Below are 16,982 nucleotides of genomic sequence, written 5' to 3' on the forward strand. Positions count from 1 at the left end.
AACACACTCTCGATACAGCAACATTACACGTCAATAATGGGTTACATAAATTTCTTTTGTGTGCATGCAATAGAAGGAATTTATTTCACAATGGGATGGAGAGGGAAGTTTACTGAATGACATATAACACATCACGTTTTACGCTACCTGGATTTCATTTTCATTTATACTTATTTCCGTGCATATATCCAATTAAGGTTCGAACACCCTGTCTTGGGCTCACACATCTGAGCTATCTGGACGGTTTTTGTTATAACAGATGTGGCACAAAAGGGAAGGAAGAAATTATTTATTTAACGAAGGACTCAACTTATTTTTATTAACGGTTATATGGTGTCAGACTTTCGGTTAAGGAACACAGATGATGAGAGAGGAAACCCGCTGTCGCCACACCATGGGCTACTCTTTTTTATTATAGCAGCAAGTGTTATTTTATAAGCACCACTCACATACATAATAGTACACACCACAACATTTGTTACACTGGTTGTAACAAGAAATAGCGTAATGAGTCCACCGTAGGGAATCAATCCTAGACTGTTGTAAAAGAAGAGACATAAGGTATAGGATATAGGAAAACATCAAAATACGTCTGTTCATTTGATGAGGGGGGGGGGGGGGGGGGGGGGTCTAAACCATGACACATAATATTTGAAGCGTGTGCTCGGTCACCGGCCTCGATGCTGTAGAAGATAAGCGATCGGACTTAAGGCTGATAGGTACTGGGTTCGTATCACTGTACCGGATCCTACGACTCAAATTGTACGTGTGAAGCCACTTTACCGCCTTCTCTCTCACTAGCCACTAACCCACTGCCCAGGACAGACATCCCAGATAGCTGAGGTGTGTTCCCAGAACAGCGTGTTTGGACCTTAATTGAACATATAAACACGAACATAATTATTAACTAACAACCTGAACTAGGTTATCAAGAAAATATATTTATGTCTGGAAACAATGGGTTCACCTACGGAGATCGATCCCAAACTGCGCTTTATCACTAGTCTAGATCCAGCCCCATGCCATGGATAATTGCACCATTAAAAGCAACTTTAAAATGACTTGAATATTCTGTAGTATGCAGGTTTTTAAGCAGTGAGCCGTGCTGACTTTTCTCCTTTGGTTGGTGTCAAATTGCGTTAACAATTAGTGTTGAATAGATTGTTGTCATCTCGTCATTGAATATAGTCACTGTACCAACAAATCCTCCATATACCATACTATCTTGTCTGTGGAACGGTGCGTATAATCCCTTGCTGCTAATCTAAAAGACTAGCCCATGAAATGGCCGCAGCGGGTTTCCCCTCTCAATATCTGTGTGGTCTGACGCCATATAACCGTAAATAAAATGTGTTGAGTGCCTCGTTAATTAAAACATTTCCTACATGTTTTTGTAAACAGTTTGTAAAACTTTAACTCCAGTCAGCCATTACTCGATATTCAAAATAAACTAGTACATGACGGTTTTTTGTGTGGCTTTTGTTGTCTTTTTTAAGGGTTCTTTTTCAGACCGCTTAACAACTTTCAATGTAAAGTTGCTATTGAAATGCCTATGAATACATACGAAAATTATGGAGTGTGGCCGTAATACGTTTGCTTAGAAGTCAATACACGTAGTATGTAACTTACATCTAATTTTAAAATATGTGATACTTTGAATACACTGGATACGCTACTTAGTATATGCGCACGCACATACACGCATACACACACGCATACACACACGTATACACACAAACACACTCACACTCACATACCTACACACACACACGCATACAAACACACACAAGCACCGTTCCATGTTCCTTCCATTATGTTTATGAGTATAATACGGCAAATAGGTCGCCAAGTACTTTGTTTAAAATGCATATATACTCTATCAAAAAAGAAACGCATAGGAGAAATATTCATGGAATACGGTTGTAGCCTACTAGTAAAGCGCTCGCTTGATGCCCGGTCGGTTTGGAATCGATCCTCGTCGGTGGGCCCATCGGGCTATTTCTTGTTCCAGCATTTGCACCACGACTGGCATATCTATGGTCGTGGTATGTGCTATACTGGTCTGTGGGATGGAGTATATAAATGATCCCTTGCTGCGAATCGAAAAAAAGAGTAGCCCATGAAGTGGCGACAGCGTGCTTTCTCTCTCAATATCTGTGTGTTCCTTAACCATATGTCTGACGCCATATAACCGTAAATAAAATGTGTTGAGCGCGTCGTTAAATAAAGCATGTCCTTCCTCCCTTAACTGGTATATAGTGTCAGACATTCGGATAAGGACCACAACGATGATCAGAGAGGAAACCCGCTGCCGCCACACCATGGGGTACACTTTTCGGTTATAGCAGCAAGTGTTCTTTTACAAGCACCACCCACAGACATAATAGTACATATTGCAAGGTGTGTTACACTAGTTGTGGAGCACTGTTTGGAGCGAGAAATAGCCTATTGGGTCCACCGAATGGAATCGATCCTAGACGGTTGTAAAGCTGAAGACATAAGGTGTAGGATATAGGGACACATCCAAAAACGTCTGTTCATTTGATGCGGGGGGGGGGGGGGGGGGGGGCGGGGGGTCTAAACTGTGACACATAATACTTGAAGCGTGTGCTCTGTTACCGGCCGCGGTGATGTGGAAGCTAAGCTATCAGACTTAAGTCTGGTAGGTACTGGGTTCGTATTCCGGTACCGGCTTCTACCCAGAGCGAGTTTAATGACTCAAGGTGTAGATGTAAAGCCACTATACCTACTTCTGTCACACTAACCACTAACCCACTGTCCTGGACAGACAGCCCGGATAGCTGAGGCGTGTGACCAGGACAGCGTGCTTGGACCTTAATTGGATATATAAACACGAACATAACTATCAACAAACAACCTGAACTATGTTATCAAGAAATACAGTGCTGTCCGGTGTATCAGCGCACCTAAGCATTCAAGGACCATTTTCTATGTGAACACTGTGAAATACTTAATAAAATGTGTCTCTCACCAATGAAGCAGTGCATACTCTGAAATACACTACAAATTGTTTTATGTCTGTAATAAATAAACATTTTAAAATGGTGCATAAATATAGGCACCCCCTTGTATCCAAAACGATTTGCATGTCCGGTGATTCGGCGCAGTAGATGTGGATCGTTGACCCCGCTATTTATAAACCGCCCATGACCTCACTTTTAGTCCATAAACGCTACACTATTGTCCCAGAATTATTTTAGTACTTTTTTGTTTTGTCTTGTTAAAAATATTACTATGAAAATGAACGATCACGCATGGCCCATCTCATGATCAGTTTCGGAATCGTTTTCTTGAGTGGCACAGTACTGCAGATGCATACACGTTCATTATCATGCATGGCTTAGATGCCTACATGGATTTTATTTTTCTCGGGTAGATTGTGCACACACGTGGATCTTATTTCGTTTTTATTTTTTATAACAATGTGACAATTATGAACTAGAATGAATTAAGGTGTAAACTTTTCGTTTTATTACATTTGTCTATGTTTTCCTTTTCAGTTTAAATAAAAATAACCGAACAAATATAACTACATTTATACTGTTTACTATAATTTTAACAATGCGGGAAAGGTGTTTTTAGACTGGTTTTAACATTCTTATTATATCAATAAGGATTACCTACTTCGCGTTTATATACACGAAAACAGGTGAATGATTTATTTTGAAATTATGATATAATTATTGATAATTCTAATAAAAAAAATTAATTGCACCCTTAACAATAAATATGTTGATACTTAATTAACCATTGAAAAAGGAATTGAACTTTAATTCGTTAAAAACACCGACAACATGACAACTTCCTAAGCATACTTAAGCAAAATATCAAGTGCGCCGAATCACCGGACGCGCCGATACACCGGACACGGTTGTATATATTTATGTCAGAAAACAAAACAAAATTGTTTTGTTTAACGATACGACTAGAGCACATTGATTTGTTAATCATCGGCTATTGTAGTCCGAGTACTCTGACTGTAAGAGAGCTAGACGGACATTTGGACATAAATACGCTCTCATTACAGTCAGAGACCAACCTATGTATATGTTTGGCAATTGCTGACTACCAAACGGTAGGCAAAGATTCCCGCTCTAATACCACAACAATCCTATGTTTGACGTCAAATACCTTTACATCGATCATTTTCGAGTTAACTGATACAAAAAAATCCACATATTAATCACTAATACACATACTACAGAAAGAAACCCGACAGCACCCACATCCAGCTACGCTTCGTGACACTCCGTCGCAACAATTACAAAGCTCGGCGATCTATTTCGTCTCATAAGAGGAGGCAGTACGTAGCACATACTTTTGCCGTATCCTGTCGATAACACCCCAAATGTATCCTTCAAATTCAAAATGGAATCAATAATGTGTAATTGTTTTGGTTTAATGACGTAATTAAATTCAAATTCATCCAAAACGGCATTAACCAACTCTTCCATGTTGTAACGTCGCTTGGTATGAGACGGCCCCTGTAACTGCTGCACAAGGCGGAATCGCCCAGTGGCGATCACGTGATCTACGTCTCGAAATAGATCGCCGAGCTTTGTAATTCCTGTGTGCGTCATTAAATAAAATATTTCCTTCTTCTTCTTCCGCTATGACTATGTGTCAAGCATGCACCAAAGCAAAGCAAACTTTTACGTTAACGTTAGTGAAAGATCAAGCACGCTCGTATGGACGCATACATCAACTACCTGGACTGACCGCCTAGGACTGTTCGTTTATTTTTTAGTTATTAATGGTTAATGGCAGAGAAGTCTGTAGTGTAGCCCCACACGGCTACAACTCATTTTAAGTGGAAGTCTGTATCGGGATAGGAACCCAGTAGCTACCAGTCTTAAGTCAGATGGTCACTACACAAGTAAGGATGTTATGGTCAGTATAACATTTCAGTCAGCAAAGTCTACTGTATTTCATAAATCACCCCCTCTCGCGAACTTTCTGTATCCGTGCTCTTTTATAAGCAACACCCACAGACATAATTGTACGCATCACCAGGATTGTTACATTAATTGTGGAGCACTGGTTGGAACGAGACATAGCCTAATAGGTCCACTGAAGAGAATCGATCCTAGAATGTTGTAAAGCAAGATACATAGAGTATAGGATATAGAGAAACATCCAAATACGTCTGCTCATTTAATGCGGGGATGGGAAGGGGTGGGGGAGTGTCTAAACTATGACACATACTACTTGAAGCGTGTGCTCGGTCACCGGCCTCGATGGTGTGGAAGATAAGCGATCGGACTTAAGTCCGATAGGTACTGGGGTCGTATCACCCTACCGGCTCCTACGACTCAAGGTGTAGCTGTGAAGCCACTTTACCGACTTATCTCTCACTAACCACTAACCCCACTGCCCAGGACAGCCAGCCCAGATAACTGAGATGTGTTCCCGGGACAGCGTGCTTGGACCTTAATTGAAAATTAACACGAACATAATTATTAACAAACAACCTGAACTAAAGGAAAGGAAAGGAATGTTTTATTTAACGACGCACTCAACACATTTCATTTACGGTTATATGGCGTCAGACATATGGTTAAGGACCACACAGAGTTTGAGAGGAAACCCGCTGTCGCCACTACATGGGCTACTCTTTTATTTGCGCTTCCCACAGGCAGGATAACACAAACCATGGCCTTTGTTGAACCAGTTAAGGATCACTGGTCGGTGCAAGTGGTTTACACCTACCCATTGAGCCTTGCGGAGCACTCACTCGGGGTTTGGAGTCGGTATGTGGATTAAAAATCCCATGCCTCGACTGGGATCCGAACCCAGTACCTACCAGCCTGTAGACCGATGGCCTACCACGACGCCACCGAGGCCGGTTAACCTGAACTCGGTTATCAAAAAATATATATTTATGTCAGGAAACAAAACAAAATTGTTTTGATTAAAGACACCACTAGAGCACATTGATTTGTTAATCATCGGCTATTGGATGTCAACTATTTGGTAATGTTGGCATATAGTTATATACAAACCTGTTACATTGTTCCGTTAGTAGCAAGGCAGGGCTTCTAGATTATGGTAGCCCCACTCCCATGGCTAGTGATATTCAGTGTTGGGCTAGTAAATAACTACTATTGCCATGCCTGATGGCTAGTGAATGTTTTTTGTCAAATGTTGCAGTTATGTCTATTTTGTAAATATGAATATCCTTCCCCGACCCCAACCCACTAATGTTAGTATTTTTAAGCTGTATCACCCTCTTTAGGTGACATACCTGAGTTTTACTATTATTTAGTAAAATTGTATTAATTTAAAAGTAAAGTAGGACTAGTGAATTTTTAATCGTGGCTAGTAATAACTTTTAGTCACTGATCCCATGGCTAGTGGATTTAATAAATATTCTAGAAGCCCTGAGCAAGGGATCTTTTATATGCACCATCCCGCAGACAGGATATCACATACCACAACCTTTGATATAACAGTCGTGATGACTGGTTGGAACGAGAAATTAGCCCAATGGGCCCACCTACGGTGACCTATCCCAAACCGACAGCGCATCAAACGAGCGCTTTACCACTGGGTTATGTTCAGCACAATGTCATGAATGCCATTAAAAGTAACTTAAGAATGGCATACACGTTCTGAGTTGAGCAGGTTTTGTAAGCAGTGTGGCGTGCTAACTTTTCTCCTTTATTTGGTCTGAAATTGCGCCAAGAACTAGTACTGAATAGTCTGTTGTCATCTTGTCATTGACTATATCTTCCATATACCATCGTCTGACAGTGTAGCGACTAAAGTTTAAAATATTTATTTCAGTATATAAACTACTGTTCAGTGATCACGTAACGCTCTAGGAGGGCGGGGTTTTGTTTGATCAGACCAGTAAGAACGGGGGGGGGGGGGGGGTGGGGGGGGGGGGGGGGGGGGGGGGGGGGGCGTATGCACACACACGAGTACGAAAATGTACTTTGCAATAGACTTTATAAACAGATATAGAACTATGGCTTGTCCCATCCTCACCCCCACCCCCATCCCCACTAGAAGCTGTGTGTATTCCTGATTGTACCCCCCTCCCCCCACACACACTCCAGATGTCATTCCTACGGGTCTGGGACCCGTTTTGCGAAGCGATCTTAGCGCCAAGATCCAAGATCCATTGATGTTAATGGAAGTAGGTATCGTGTTTCCGCTATGACCAAGGGAGGGACGTAGCCTGGCTCGATGATCTGTCGGTGTGAGATCGATCCCCATCGGTGGCCCCATTGCGCTATTTCTCGTTCCAGCCAGTGAACCACGACTGGTATATCAAAGGCCGTGGTATGTACTACCCTGTCTGTGGGATGGTGCATATAAAAGATCCATTGCTGCTAATCGAAAAGAGTAGTCCATGGCGTGGCGACAGCATGTTTCCTCTCTCAATATCTGTATGGTCCTTAACCATATGTCTGACGTCATATAACCGTAAATACAAATGTGTTGAGTGCGTCGTTAAATAAAACATGTCCTTCTTCTTCTTCCGCTATGACTATGTGTCAAGCATGCACCAAAGCAAAGCAAACTTTTACTTTAACTGTAGTGAAAGATCAAGCACGCTCGTATGGACGCATACATCAACTACCAGGACTGACCGCCTAGGACTGTTCGTTTATTTTTACTTATTAGTGGTTAATGGGAGAGAAGTCTGTAGTGTAGCCCCGCACGGCTACAACTAATTTTAAGTGGAAGTCTGTACCGGGATAGGAACCCAGTACATACCAGTCTTAAGTTAGGTGGCCACTACACAAGTAAGGATGTTATGGTCAGTATAACATTTCAGTCAGCAAAGTCTACTGTATTTCATTTCTGTATCCGTGCTCTTTTATAAGCACCACCCACAGACATAATAGTACGCATCGCCAGGCTGTCCTGGGCAGTGGAGTTAGTGGTTAGTGAAAGATAAGTCGGTAAAGTGGCTTCACACCTACACCTTGAGTCGTAGGAGCCGGTAGGGTGATACGACCCCAGTACCTATCAGCCTTAAGTCCGATCGCTTATCTTCCACACCATCGAGGCCGGTGACCGAGCACACGCTTCAAGTAGGATGTGTCATAGTTTAGACACCCCCCCCCCCCCCCCCCACACACACACACTTGGGGGCGGGACGTAGCCCAGTGGTAAAGCGCTCGCTCGATGCGCGGGTCGGTCTGGGATCGATCCCCGTCGGTGGGCCCACTGGGTTATTTCTCGTTCCAGCCAGTGCACCACGACTGGTATATCAAAGGCTGTGGTATGTACTACTATGCCTGTCGGATGATGCATATAAAACATCCCTTGCTGCTAATCGAAAAGAGTAGCCCATGAAGTGGCAACAGCGGGTTTCCACTCTCAATATATGTGTGATCCTTAACCATATTTCTGACGCTATATAACTGTAAATAAAATGTGTTGAGTGCGTCGTTAAATAAAACATTTCTTTCTTTCTTTCTTTATTAATCATTGACTATAGAATGCCAAACATTTGATAATTTTGGCATATAGTCATATAGAAACCTGCTACATTTTTCCGTTAGTAGCATGGATTATTTTATATGCACCGTCCTACAGACAGGATAGCACATACTACGGTTTCTGATATAACAGCCGTGGTGCACTGGTTGGAACGAGTAATAGCCCAATCGGCCCACCTACGGGGATCGATCCCAAACCGCGCATCAAGCGAGCGTTTTGCCACTGGGGTATATCCAGTCCCATGTCATTAATAATAACACCATTATAAGTAACTTAAGAATGACTTGAACGTTCTGTGGTGTGCAGGTTTTCTAAGCCAGTGAGGCGTGCTGACCTTTCTCTTTTGTTTGGTGCGAGATTGCGCTAACAACTAGTGTTGCATAGACTGTTGTTACCTCGTCATTGAATATATTCACTGTATAAAACAAATCCTCCATATACCGTCGTGTGATGGCCTGGGTATAGTGACTAAAGTTTCAAAAATCTATGTCAAATACTTTACCTGGTATAGTTCAGTGATCATCAGGAGCAGTGTGTTGTCTGATCAGGGGCCTATTTCACTAAACATCGTAAATTTACGTTTACGTGTAAAACGTACACCTGTCGTACGTCTACCTCTACGTGTACGTTTACTCCATTTCACGAAGCCGGTCATAGAAATACTACTAACTTACTTTGCACGTAAATCTACGTCTGTTTCCTTTTGCAGCTCATTTAGCAGAAATTTGACATCTAAAGCCGATTATTAATAAATCAATGTGCTCTAGTACTGTCGTTAAACAAAACAAACATATAACTTTTAAAAGAAAGAACGAATAAACTGGATAAAGTTTGGAAACCACCGTTTCCGGTATACCAACACGCGGTTGTACTGTACCAAATAAACTCCTATAGGCGACAATGTTAACCTATATAGTTAAAAACACTATATTATGGGTCAATTCCCTATATTTGCTTTGGGAGTGTGTGTGTGTGTGGGGGGGGGGGGGGGGGGCACTGATGGATCGGGTACAAACTCTATATCAGATTTTGGGTTACAATGGTAAAAATTAATGTGATAAAAAAAAAAAGTAGATATACTGCAAAAAGGGTCTGCATTAAAAAAAAAAAAATGTCATGTCCACCCCATGGATCCGCAACTAAAATTTTCCTAGGTCATAAATGAGTTTATTATTTGTGTAGGCAAAATGCAAGATGACGTTTGGGCGCAGTGGCGTAGCGTGGGTTGCCAGCGCCCAGGGCAAGGCAAGTATTGCGCCCCCTAACTCATGGACCGTTAGCACTCCTCGGGTCCCTTCCACCAGTCCAGAATTTTGCGCCCAGGGCTTCTTAGTATATTTTAATGTTTTGGGATTTAAGAAAAAAAGTACTATGGCTAACACCAAGAGATATTCTATCGTCTGTTGTTTATTAGTTGGTCCCTCTCGCCCACCTCCCCCAGTTTCCTTTGACGACGGCAGAGGATCCGCTGTTGGTAACTAATAATTTACATTCTCCAGCGATTTCGGTAATAACGTATAAACGACTTACACACACATAACGCGTGATGCAGGGGAGCGTCTCGTCTCATTATACACGTGCACACTGCGTGTGAGTGTTATCGGCAAACCGTACACGTGGGGTCAATCCGAAGTCAATATCGACAGGTCAGTACTCGGTGGTATATTGGTTACGCCATTGGACATAAGACTGGTAGGTACAGGGTTCGCATCCCGGTACCGACTCCCACCCAGAGCGAACTCAGTGGGTAGGTGTGAGGACACTACACGGACTTCTCTCTCACTAACCCTGTCCTGAAAAGATAGCCCATATAGCTGAGGTGTGTGTTGTTCTGGAGGGGCAGGAAGGATGGAAATGTGTTATTTAACAATCACATTGATTGATTGGAAGGAAGGAAATGTTTTATTTAACAATCACATTGATTGATTGGAAGGAAGGAAATGTTTTATTTAACAATCACATTGATTGATTGGAAGGAAGGAAATGTTTTATTTAACGACGCACTCAACACATTGTATATACGATCATATGTCGTCAGACATATGGTTAAGGACCACACAGATATTGAGATAGGAAACCCACCGTCGCCACTTCATGGGCTACTATTTTTGATTAGCAGCAAGGGATCTTTTATATGCACCATCCCACAGACAGGGTAGTAGTACATACCACGGCCTTTGATATACCAGTCGTGATGCACTGGCTGGAACGAGAAATGGCCCAATGGGTCGATCCCACACCGACCGCGCATCGAGCGAGCGCTGTACCACTGGGCCACGTCTCGCCTCGTAATTATATAGATTACAATGAATAAATACATGTATATACGATACACAAATGTGGTTTTATTTTAAAATGCAAGAGAATCAACAAGAAACAAAAACAACTCCTAAATAAAACCGCAACAATCCAAACAAATAAGAAAAACAAACACACATAATATACTGACAAACACACTCGCGCAAACAAGCGAGCAATAGCCGAGGTGTATTTTTGTGCTGGGGTGTCTTTAAACACCCATTAATTTGCACCACACACACATACACACGTACACGCGTGCGCGCGCGCACACACACACACACACAGACATACACACACGCGCGCGCGCGCGCACACACACACACACACACACACGCATACGCACACACACACATACACACGCGCATACACCCAAATCCAAACACCATAGGGTCTATATGGTAAAACCTAGAACTCGAAGAAAGGAAACATTTTTTATTTAACAACACTCAACACATTTTACTTATGGTTATATATTATGCTACATCGAACATATGGTTGATTACCACCCAGACAATGAGACAGGAAACCCGCTGCCGCCACGTCATGGGCTACTCTTTAGCAGGAATTGAACAGTTGTATGCACCATCCCACAGACAGCATAGTACATACCACGGCATTTGGTACACCAGTTGTGGGGGACTGGATGGAGCAAAACATAGCCCAATGGACTAGTATTGTGAATCGACTGGCATCATCGATCATCGGTTATAATCTGTTTGAACCAACCGATCAATTTTCGATTACACGATGGGTTGGAATTATATGAACATAATAAGGATTTGAATTATAAGGCTCACGAACTTACTGTCTGGTTCACCGGGATAAAACCTACAAATAGGTCATTTGACCTTTAAAATGACAGACCCTAGTTTTTAAACACTACGGCCTATTTGACACTATTAAAACCATTTTTTGTTTATCATTGAGATCAAACATTACTTAGCATTTATTATTTTAGATTATCCATTTCCATACATCCGAAATGTTTTTGGTCATCTTGGTACTTCCAAAAAGAACAACCTCTAAACAAAACTGACAACAATCCAAACAAATAAGAAAAAGAAACACTAATACCACGAAATTCGTTTTTCATATTCTTAAAAAGGAAGGAAATGTTTTATTTAACGACGCACTCAACACATTTTATTTACGGTTATATGGCGTTGGACATATGGTTAAGGACCACACAGACATTGAGGGAGAAAACCCGCAGTCGTCATTACATGGGCTACTCTTTTCGATTAGCAGCAAGAGATATTTTATATGCACCATCCCATAGACAGGATAGCACATACCACGGCCTTTGATGTACCAGTAGTGGGTTCTTAAAAATGCACGTAGCTCTGAGAAGTGATGGTTATCGAGACAAGCTGTAGTCTATGTTTAAAGAGTATTTTCCCGTTTCAACGTCACAGTCTCTTGTTTCACTCTATTGTAACTTTATTCAAATGTCGCTCCAGCCATTGCACCACGACTGGTACATCAAAGGCCGTGGTATGTGCTATCCTGTCTATGGGATGGCGCATATAAAAGATCCCTTGCTGCTTATCGAAAAGAGTAGCCCATGAAGTGGCGACAGCGGGTTTCCTTTCTCACTATCTGTTTGGTCCTTAACCATATGTCCGACGCTATATAACCGTAAATAAAATGTGTTGAGTGCGTCGTTAAATAAAACACTTCTTTCTTTTATTTAAATGTGTTACAGGTTTGTAGATTAACCAAAATTACTGTCCATTAATACGGGATGAAACTAGGTTCTGCGACTTTAATAACTATTTAATATATGTTTGTTTTGTGTATATGAAAACAAACATGAATTCCATCATCTACACTGGAGGAACAATTACAGTCGACATTTTCCCACATAATCGATTATGGATTTCTTTAATCGATCGTCAAATCGGTTGAGCCAAATCGATCAATTTTCGATTATAATCGATTACTGGAACATCACTGCAAAGGACCTACCCAGGCGCGAGAGCCAAGTGGAGTGTTTTGGGGAGTATAAACCCATCCCTGCTAAACAAAAAAAATGCTCAATTTATTTTCCTGGAGAGCATGACTCGGTCCCCCATATAAACTTCAGTCACCACAATCTAGACACACACCCCCCCCCCCCCCCCCCCCCCCGCTGCTAAAAATACTGCGTCTGCGCCTGCCACCGACGATGATCCATCAATCCTAACCGGCCTCGGTGGCGCAGTGGTTAAGCCATCGGACTACAGGCTGGTAGGTACAGGGTTCGCAGCCCGGTACCGGCTCCAACCCAGAGCGAGCTCTTAAGGGCTCATTGGGTAGGTGTAAGGCCACTACACCCTCTTCTCTCTCACTAACCACTAACAAACTAACAATTAACCCTCTGTCCTGGACAGGCAGCCCAGATAGCTGAGGTGTGTGCCCAGGACAGCGTGCTTGAATCTTAATTGGATATAAGCACGAAAATAAGTTGAAATCAATCAAAACCATCAATCCTAGACCGAAAGCGCACCAGGGCCCGTTCCACGAAGCGATCATAGCGCTAAGTTCACTTTAAGTGCATGGTTACCGTAGTGCTAAGATCGCTTCGTGGAACGGGGCCCAGGTCTATCATTGGTCTATGACCCGCACCTCTAGAACTCCAAGTCTTGGTATAATCACGTATGCTAGTTCGTTAATAATAATAATAATAATAATAATAATAATAATGATAATAAATAAATAAACAAATAAACAAATCCAAAGTGAAATTATCAAGGCAGCTTCGTAACTTGCATAATTATATAACAATCCGTAACTACTGCCATCGTTTATCTCATACAGTTAGTTATGAATGACAAAACGAAATTCCAGTATGACGTCACCACAATTAAAGGTAAATGATCAGGAGCCAATTTCACTAAACATCGTAAATTTATGTTTAAGTGTAAAACTTACACCCGTCGTACGTCTCCCTTTACGTGTACGTTTACTCCATTTCACGAAGCCGGTCGTAGAAATACTACTAACTTACTTTGCACGTAAATCTACGTCTGTTTTCTTTTGCAGCTCATTTAGCAGAAATTTGACATCTAAAGCCGATTATTAATAAATCGATGTGCTCTAGTACTGTCGTTAAACAAAACAAACTTATAACTTTAAAAAAAAAGAACGAATAAACTTGATAAAATTTGGAAACCACCGTTTCCGGTATACCAACACACGGTTGTACTGTACCAAATAAACTCCTATAGGCGACAATGTTAACCTATGTAGTTAAAAAAAACTATATTATGGGTCAATTCCCTATATTTACTTTGGGAGTGTGTTGGGGGGGGGGGGGGGGGGGGGGCACTGATGGGTCGGGTACAAATTCAGATGTTGGGTTACAATGGTAAAAATTAATGTGATAAAAAAAAGTCTTACAAGTGGGGGGACGTACCCCCAGGCCCCCTCCGGTTCCTACTGGCCTGATTTGGACAAGTCGATATGCACTTTAAAAAAATAAAAAATTATGGCGATTTCAATTCGTGTTTTCCAACAAAGTAGTAAATATACTGCTAAAAGGGTCTGCATTAAAAAAAATTAAAACAAAAATGTTTGTGTAGGCAAAATGTAAGATGACGTTTGAGTGCAATGGCGTAGCGTGGGTTGCCAGCGCCCGGATCAAAGCAAGTATTGCGCCCCTAACCAGTGGACCGTTAGCACTCCCCGAGTCCCTTGCACCAGTCCAGAATTTTACGCCCAGGGCAACCACCCCGGTGGCCCAGCCCACGCTACGCCACTGTTCGGGTGTATTTTGGGTGGGTTTCTTTTTTTGTTTTTGGTTGGGTTTTTTTTTTTTGTCTAAACATTTTTCACCCCAATCAGAATAATAGTCAGTTGACCAGGCAGTCATTTGTGCATGGATATATCTTTTATTTATAAATTGTAGAGAAAATATGATGTTGAATTTTAAAAAAGATGAAAGTAAAACATGGTACAGTAAGGTGCGTCAAATATAAGTTTTAAAATAATACATTTGATAGCAGGGGCGGATCTAGACATTTGTAAAGGGGAGAGGGGTGTCACAGAATTGTAATAGGAGCAAGCTGAGTTTGTGCAAGGCAAATGAGCCGAGGTCCGAAATATTCGTAATGAAGACAAGAGGAGACGCGTTGTCATGACAATTTACCACACACCCATGTCCAGACCACGGTACGGCCCTGCGTTTAATGGGAGCTGGTACAGGAAGTAAGTACTGGGGAAAAATATCGTCTGGTTTTTTGCTGCATACGTTTGCATATATAAAAAAAAAAAATGCAGACTCGTCTTAATAGAACGCTATCAGCCTCTTTGAAAAAAAAAAAAAAAAAAATTGAATGGATTTAAAAAAATAAATAATTGTTTAACGACACCACTAAAACACATTGATTTATTATTCATCGGCTATTCGATGACAAACATTTGGTAATTCTGACAAGTAGTTGTTAGAGGAAACCCGCTACGTTTTCTAATGCAGCAAGGGATCTTTTATATCCGCTTTCCCACAGACAGGAAAGCACATACCACGGCCTTTGACCAGCTGTGGTGCACTGGTTGGAACCAGAAGAAAAACAAATCAGTTGAATGGATCCACCGAGGTGGTTCGATCCTGTGACGCTGGCACCTCAAGGGAGCACTCAACCGACTGAGCTAAATCCCGCCCTAAGTGGATCAAATGACACAGGTAACAAAACTGACTATCACTGGATTAATAAAGGGAGTTAATTTGTTAAACACTTTACAAAAACCAAAAGTGCAAAACTTCTTGGTATGAGGAACACAACCCATGGTTCTATAAACTGTCTAACAAAAACCTTGAACCATAACGATGGCGTAATTGTACACCCAGTCCAAATGGAATTGGTGAGATAACAACCCTTGGCCGTGTAGCTTGCAATACGCACTGACCAATGGTTGAGACCTTTAAATCAATGGTCTTACCACTAAACAGACCAGAGAGTAGAAGACGGCGTGAATTGGGCAAATAAGCAAGATTTGCTTCCAATGATCCGAGTTTTACAGGGTCGAGTTAAAACGCTTTTGATCTGTCTAAGCTTGTTATATCTGCTTTGATTAGTTCTTTGGCAGTTTTGATGATTCTCTTCTTTTCAGCTTCCTCATCATTCATTTTAGGATGGCTGTCATAAAACTGTTGTAGAATGTTTACTGTTGTGGTGCGGAATGTTACAACATTTGCCTTACCATTTATAGTAGTAATCACCACACCATCTCCTAAATATTCAGCTCACTTTTAACGCATATATTTTGGACTATATGGATCCGAACATATCTTAGACATTCGTTAACTAAGGTCAGACATTGGTGTTTGTTCATCGTCGTTGTCACACTTTTCGTGAATAACCTGGAGGAATGCTTCTGCACATGAAATACTGGAGCGCCGTCCCACTTTAGATGCCCTTTTTCCTTCTCTGTCATATCGGAAACGCAGTGGAATTTGTTTCCCCGTCCAAAAGTTGACGCTGCAAACCTGATGGAAGATAGCATCGACTGCTGGTAGGTCAACAACAAATGCAATACGTCCACGAATTGTTTCAGCCCACTTGTCATTACCAGTTCGTTCATTGCATGCTTTGACAATAGATCTTTGGAAATCCCAAGTTCTTACCATGAAGACTTCTTCATCTGTATTGTAATGAGTTATTCGCACCCACAAAGAAAAATGTGGTCCGAAAATGCGAATTCTGGCTTGTTAGAGCGAAGAGTTCTGGTCGCCTGAAGTTTTCTTTTCAATGCAGACTTAATAGTTTTCTTATTGCAGTAATTCAAATGACAACTAACATGCAATGTTTGTCCTGATTGAACATGTATAGACATGTTACCTCGAGCTTCACTAGCCTTGTTTACACCAGCAGCTCCTTTATCACCGATTTTCACTGTCTCTGTACCATTTTAAAGTTCTTCCCTGCACATGACACAACCTCAGTTGAACATCACCCATGAAGGAAGAGACAGTTTGACGTGAAAATTGGATTTAAAAAATTTATTTGCGTTATTTTCAAATGCAAGTACATTGTAGTTTGACATCACAAACACGTCATAAAGATGTTATAAACCACACCTGACGTTTACAAAGCGCCAGAAATCGATAAAAGTACAATTTTAAGGCAGAAGTAGCTTGTTCATTGATGATTTTATCAAATTTACTAAAAACAAACCGCACTATTTATTCTAAAATTGATGACCCGTTGACGCAAAATGACGAC

General features: G+C 41.5%; 1 protein-coding gene across 1 annotated transcript in view; it reads left to right on the forward strand.

The window, feature by feature from the left end:
- The first annotated feature begins 9,849 nt into the window (after positions 1-9,849).
- Positions 9,850-16,982, forward strand: part of LOC121387159 (multiple epidermal growth factor-like domains protein 10) — a 55,623-nt gene continuing 48,490 nt past the window's right edge. The window contains exon 1 of the mRNA XM_041518184.1: positions 9,850-9,952. Coding sequence (XP_041374118.1) covers positions 9,850-9,952 — 103 coding nt within the window. The remainder of the gene's footprint in view (positions 9,953-16,982) is intronic.

Source organism: Gigantopelta aegis, chromosome 13 (assembly GCF_016097555.1).
Source record: "Gigantopelta aegis isolate Gae_Host chromosome 13, Gae_host_genome, whole genome shotgun sequence".
Classification (NCBI taxonomy): domain Eukaryota; kingdom Metazoa; phylum Mollusca; class Gastropoda; order Neomphalida; family Peltospiridae; genus Gigantopelta; species Gigantopelta aegis.